Source organism: Mandrillus leucophaeus, unplaced genomic scaffold (genome assembly GCF_000951045.1).
Source record: "Mandrillus leucophaeus isolate KB7577 unplaced genomic scaffold, Mleu.le_1.0 Scaffold172, whole genome shotgun sequence".
NCBI lineage: Eukaryota > Metazoa > Chordata > Mammalia > Primates > Cercopithecidae > Mandrillus > Mandrillus leucophaeus.
Window position 1 is genome coordinate 221,386 of NW_012101721.1, and position 6,570 is coordinate 227,955.

Below are 6,570 nucleotides of genomic sequence, written 5' to 3' on the forward strand. Positions count from 1 at the left end.
AAGAAGGATCTGTGAATATAACTAAATCTTTGCTGTGGAATGATCATGTAATCAATTTCCTAAAAAATGGTGGTCAAAATTTTTGCAAAGTGGCAGGATTTAATAATAATAATAATAATCTCAAATATGTATGTTCCATCTCAGGGGTTTTGGATTTATGCCAAAAAATAACTTAGATCACTCACACTTTTAAATATTCCCAATGGGTATAAAAAGTACTTAAAATAATCTTTCATAATTTGAACCTCTTAAATAACAGCATTTAAATCAATTGATAGACTTTTTTTCACTTCACAAAAACATTGAAGTGGACACAGTTATCTCAAAAACAGTGTATGGGAAAAAGTGGTATAACCTTATGTGAGAAAGGGACAATCAAAATAAAAAGTCAGCTACAGAAGCAGATGATGAGTACACATTTTGCCAACATATCTAAAAACAGCAAAATTCTAGTGGAAAAGAAACTGTCTTTCTATAAAATATTTTTAGCAAAACATAGGTTCCATAAAAACAACTTATATGCTAACAGTATAGAGAACAATAAATAACCTCAGGTAAAAAAAACAGAGGTCCTCTATTCTAATTATCATTGTAACTGCTAAGGGGGGAAATATCCGAAAAAGGTGAAGGAAAATACATTCTTCCGTAAGAACTGAATGCATGCTATAAGTAAATCGTCTTTAAGATCTTAAGGTTCAGAAAATTGGTTATTATAAAAAATTTATGTTGTCTATTTATCTACCTTCAGGCTGAGCTATATACCTAATGAGTACCATGTGCTAAAAAGTATAGAAAGAGCCAGCCGTTGGAAGTAAGGTCTAGATTCAAACCCCAGCCCTGCCATTTCTTAGTATATAACAAACCTTCCTGAGCCTCAGTGTTCAATATCTGAAACAACTCTTATCTTGGAGGATTGTCAGGAAAATTAAACGAAATCTTTGTGATTCTCCTATTATAATACTTAGCATAGAGAACTCATCTAATAATTTTTAAATAAGGGAATAACTGTTTTTTGAAAATAATGACTTGCTCCTCTATTAATAGTTTCCCAACTTAGAACTTCAAATGGACCTAGTGCAAAGATGTGGCTGGAGAAACTTTTTCTTTCTCTTTATTCCTATAATACCATATCCACTCCAAAACTACATCTGTAGGCATTCCTTCTATCTGAATCACATTCCGAAACAGTTCTCATCATTATGCTTGCCTTTAATTTTAAAAAAATGTATAAACAATTCACTAAGCATTCTATACCATCTCTTATAAATGGGTATTTAGTTGGAGCCTTTTACTCATCCATGTGAAGAGGAACTCAAGCCTCTGGCCACAAGCTACTGAGGAACTAAGGCTAACAGCATCCACTTGAGTGAGCTTTGAAGTAGATTCTCCAGCTCCAGGCGAGCTTTGAGATGACTTTAACCCAAGCCAACAAGCTTGAGGGCCCTCATGAAGGCTCGTAAGCCAGAACCATCCAGTGAAACACTCTCAGACTCCTGACTCAGAGAAATGCATGAGACATTTATAGTTTTAAACTGTAATGTTTTTGGGTAATTTGTTAAATAGCAATAGATAATTAATATAGCCTACAAAGGTCCTTATAACCTAACCTTTATCTAGTTATCTAATCTTAATTCATCTTACTCTCCTTGGCTTGTTATGCTCCAGTTACATAGGCCTTCTTTTAACTCCTCCAAGGGCCAAGCTTTCCTCAACTACCTTTGTACCTGCTGTGCCCTCTCCCTGGAATGCTCATCCTCCCAATATCTGAATGGCTGATTGCTTTTCATCCTTCACTGAATTTTTCCCCTGACTATACCTACCTAACATATATGCCATCTTTTACTTCACCCAGCACCCTATTTTCTTCATAGTACTAATCACAATTTGTCATTCCCCCTCACCCCATGTATAAGACTGTAAGCTCCCACATTAGAATATAAGCTCCCAAAGAGCAGGGACCATACCCATCACATTCTTCATTGAATTTTCCTACATTTATTCTGGACATGGCACAGAATAGGACCTAAATAAACACTTGTTGAAAAAATGAACAACCATTTTTTTTTTTTTTTGCAAAAAAGGGCATAAAATCACTTTAGACATTACCTATAGCAACAGACGCAAAACCTTCTTACAGTAAGCATTGAGTAGAAAGGGTATCTTTGTTAGTAAAAGTGCAATTTTGTAATGATAATCAGGAGTATATAGTATACGTACTTGATTTTGGCCACAACAAACAGATCATTGAATAGAAAAAGATGCCGCTCCTGCCTCTGGAGGCCTCTTTTGAGTTCTGCCCGGCCATCAATCAGCAGAGTCCTACTGGAGCACACAAATGATGACAGAAATGTGCACGTGTCAACACTAGCAGAAGGACTTTCCCTGTAACAGATCAAATGCCACAGATCAGTTAGTCAAATGATCATTTTATAGTTGGTCAAGAACTATAAAACTCTATAATGTTTTTTAATACAATGGTATAGCATCCTAATTGGTCCTGAGTCTATTCTACACACAGTTGTCTTTAATATTTCATTATGAAAATTTTGAAACAAAGAAAAGTTGAAATAGTTTTATAATAAACACATGTATATGTATCTCAATCTAGATTCCATCATTAGTATTTTACTATACTTGCTTTATTAAATACCTATCCAACCATCCATTGAATAATTCATTTTATTTTTGGCATTTCAGTGTAAATGACATACAGGCAGTACATGTCCCCCTGAATGCTTCAGTATACATATCACTAACTAAGAGTTCAATTATTTATTTTGAATTTTTCTTTTGATATAAAATTTACACATAACAAAATGCACAAATCTTAGGTGTATATCCACTGACTTTTGATAAATGTACTCATCTGTGTAATCTAAGCCTCTAACAAGATTTAGAAAATGATCATCACTCCAAATAATTCCCTCTTGCCCCTTCTCAGATATTATATAAAGTAACCAAATATAGTCTCTATGGATTGGCTCCTGAGTTGTTTATTTCTTTACTGCAGGCTGAGACCTGTTAGTTCAAAACCTCATTAGTACCAAACTCAAATTTTTATATATCGAAGTATTTTAAAAATAGCCCAAACAATCAGAGTTTTAGCCAGTAACAGCCTGCCTGCTTTGCATACTCCATCGAACTACACCCAGCACCTGCTGGCCATTGATAAAAGAGTGTCTGTGGTTATGAAACCCCCAAGTTGCTCCTGCCCTTTAGAGCTCTCTGACCTAGCCATTCCACACTACTGAGGAATGGACATGTTCTCTCCAGAAATATCTGCTCTGATTCTTTTCTCCCCTGCCCTCCTTCCCTTCTGGATGGTGGCCCCTTGCCATATGCCTCTGGACAGTCTCATACTGTGATGAATTTACTCTCTCATGCAACCCTGTACAATGGTCATATTTTAAATCTTTGGTCAGATCCCAAATACCTCAAACTATACCAGTCAATCCTTACTTGATCACCCCAGAGGTAACAACTATTCTGATTTTTTTTTTCCCATGGAAGACTGCCTGTTTTAGAATTTTATGCAAATTGAACCACAGTATCTATTCTTTTGTGTAAGATATTACTTCCTCATCATGTTTTTGGAATTCATTCATGTTATTACATTTATCAGTAACTCATTCCTTTATCCCACTTAGGTATTCAATGTATAAATATACCAGAGTTTATTCTTCTATTGTTGTACACTTGGGCTGTTTCCAGTTTTTAGCTATTAATAATAAAATGGCTATTAAACATTGGTACTAGTCTTTTTGTATCTATGTTTTCATTTCTCTTGGGTAAATACCTCAGGGTGGAATTGTTAGGTCACAGAGTAGGTACATGTTTAATTTGAGAAAAACTACCAGTTTTCCATAACGATGGTACCATTTTACATTCCCAGCAACACTGTAAAAGAGTTCCAGTTGCTCCACGACCTTGCTAACACTTGGTGTTGTCAGTCTTTTGAATTTGGCCAGTTTAGTGGATATATATAGCCTTTAATTAGGACTTTTTTTTTTCTTCGTTTGAGACAGAGTCTCACTCTGTCACCCAGGCTGGAGTGCAATGGCGTGATCTCGGGTCACTGAAACCTCCACCTCCTGGGTTCAAGCAATTCTCCTGCCTCAGCCTCCTAAGTAGCTGGGATTACAGGCATGCATCACCACGCCCAACTAATTTTTGTATTTTTAGTAGAGATGGGGTTTTGCCATGTTGGCTGTGCTGGTCTTGAACTCCTGACCTCTGGTGATCTGCCTGCCTTAGCCTCCCAAAGTGCGAGGGTTACAGGTTGAGCCACCACACCCAGTCTTTAATTAGGATTTTAATTTGTATTTCTCTGCTAATTTCTTTCACGTTCTTACTGGCCATTTGCATTATCTTCATTGGTGAACTGTCTTCTTTTGCTCATTTAAAACAATTTGGGTTATGTGTTATTATATACATATTATCTATTGAGTTGTAGGAACTTTTTTATGTATTGGATCCTAAATTCCAGTCCTTTGTCAGGTTATATGTTTTGGAAAGTATTTTTTCCTAGTCTATTGCTTGTCTGTAAACTTTCTTAACAATGTTTCTGACAAAAAGTTTTAAATTTTGGTAACGTGTATCAAATTTTTTCATATGGTGTTTACTTTCTGTGACCTTTCTAGGAAACTTTCACCTATCCCCCACTCATCAAGATATTCTCCAATGCATTCTATTAAAATATGTATGATTTTTAGTTTTTACATTTAAGTCTATGATCCATCTCAAATTAATTTTGGTTAATAAGGAAAAGGGCCAGGTTCATTTTTTTCTATACAAATACTTTATTTTCCTAGCACCATTTACACCAAAGACTTGGTGCTTACTCATATGTAAAGTAAGTTAGTTGGACTAGGACTATAGATCTTTAAATTCCCTTCCTCAATGGATTGCTTTGGCACCTTTGTAAAATTACATGACTATAAAGCATAGGTCTATTTCCAGGCTCTCTAGTCTGTTGCACTGATTTATTGATTCTTATGCTATAACCACACTGTCTTATTGTTCTAGGTTTATAGTGAATCATAAAATTACAGTGTTAAGTCCATCAACTTTTTCTTTTTTGAGACTGTTTTAGATAATCTAGGTCTTTTGCATTTCTATATATTTTTTGACTCACCATTTTTTCATTTTATGATGGTGTGAAACTGATAGGCATTCAGTAGAAACTGTACTTCAGATTTTGAATTTTACTCTTTTCCTGTGCTAGGTTAGGTGTATTAAATGCATTTTCTACTCATGATATTCTCCACTTATGATAGATTTATTCTGACATAACCAACTGTAAGTTGAGGAGCATCTGCACATTTTAGAGATTAACGAAAATGAAGAACAAAGGAGGGAAAGCCTATAGTGGCTGGGAAAGAAGAGATGACCTCAATTTCAAATATACTGAGTCTGAAATTATCAGTGGGCTAGGTGGTATGGCAAAATCAGGTAGGCATGCAGCACTTGGAAGAGATGTCAGAAGCAGAGATGTCATACAAAGACAGGTGCATAAATAACTCTTTGTAATGGCTAGAACTGCCAAGGGAAGGAGCACAAAATAAGAAAAAAGGCAGAAACATATCCCTGAGAAAAGATGTACATTGCAGAGATGAAGGGAAGAGAACCTATGAACAAAGATGGAGACTGGTGAATGAAGTAGCAGAAAAATAATAAAAAGTAGTGGTGGTCACGAGTGCTGAAACTGACAGAAGGGATAACAAGCTGAGGTCTGAAAAGGTGTCTCGGGGTAAAAAGTCATCAGTTGGTCTTTAAGACCATTGAGGAAACAGTTCCAGGAGAATGGTGAGGGCAGAACTCAAATGTCTGGAATTTGAGGAGTAAAAGGATGAGAAGTGAGGAATTAAGGGCAAAAACTCTTGTTTTTTTAGCAGCTGAACACGAGAATGTGACTTTAAAGATTCTAAAGTGGGTACAGCTGGTGAGGAAGGAAAGGTAAGAGATAAACAGCCTTGAAGGTAGGTATTACTATCCTTCATTTTACAGATTTGGAGCTATTTAGGGTAGCCAAAATATTTACAAGTATGCTAAGGTGATTTACAAGTATGGTTTCATATACTTTAAAAAATTCTATGTAGTCTTTCAAATGGGCAAACACTGCATTGACTTAGCTTCCTCCTCCAGCCATGGTGATTGAGTTCAGTGGTTTAGGATTTAATGACTTGGGTGGAGTGCTAATCCAAGTCTTCTTGCTAAGTAGTGTGATATGGCAAGTTACCTGGTTGGCTTAGTTTCCTATATGTAAAGTAAGTTAGTTGGACTAGGACTAGAAGATCTTTAAATTTCATTTATAATTTACATATGGGACTAACTAAACATATATCCAAAAGGTGGAATTAAGATTATTGATGAGAGGGAAATGGATAATGGATATGATTAGCTATGTCTGTGAGAACACTCCAATCCTAAAATATAGTTTATAAATATGTAGCTAAGCATATTTGAGAGTCACTTCAGGGAAACAATCCAAAGTTGAACTAAATTAAACGCCATGCAAAAGTTATAATAATGACAATGAGAACAGTTTTTTTTTTTTTTTTTTTTTTTTTT

At 35.5% G+C, this 6,570-nt stretch overlaps 1 protein-coding gene across 3 annotated transcripts in view; it reads right to left on the reverse strand.

Moving 5' to 3' along the window:
- ARHGAP20 (Rho GTPase activating protein 20) overlaps positions 1-6,570 on the reverse strand; it is a 123,866-nt gene that overhangs the window by 46,654 nt on the left and 70,642 nt on the right. For all 3 annotated transcript variants that reach the window (XM_011976954.1, XM_011976953.1, XM_011976955.1), the window contains one exon: positions 2,218-2,382. In XM_011976954.1, coding sequence (XP_011832344.1) covers positions 2,218-2,382 — 165 coding nt within the window. The remainder of the gene's footprint in view (positions 1-2,217; positions 2,383-6,570) is intronic.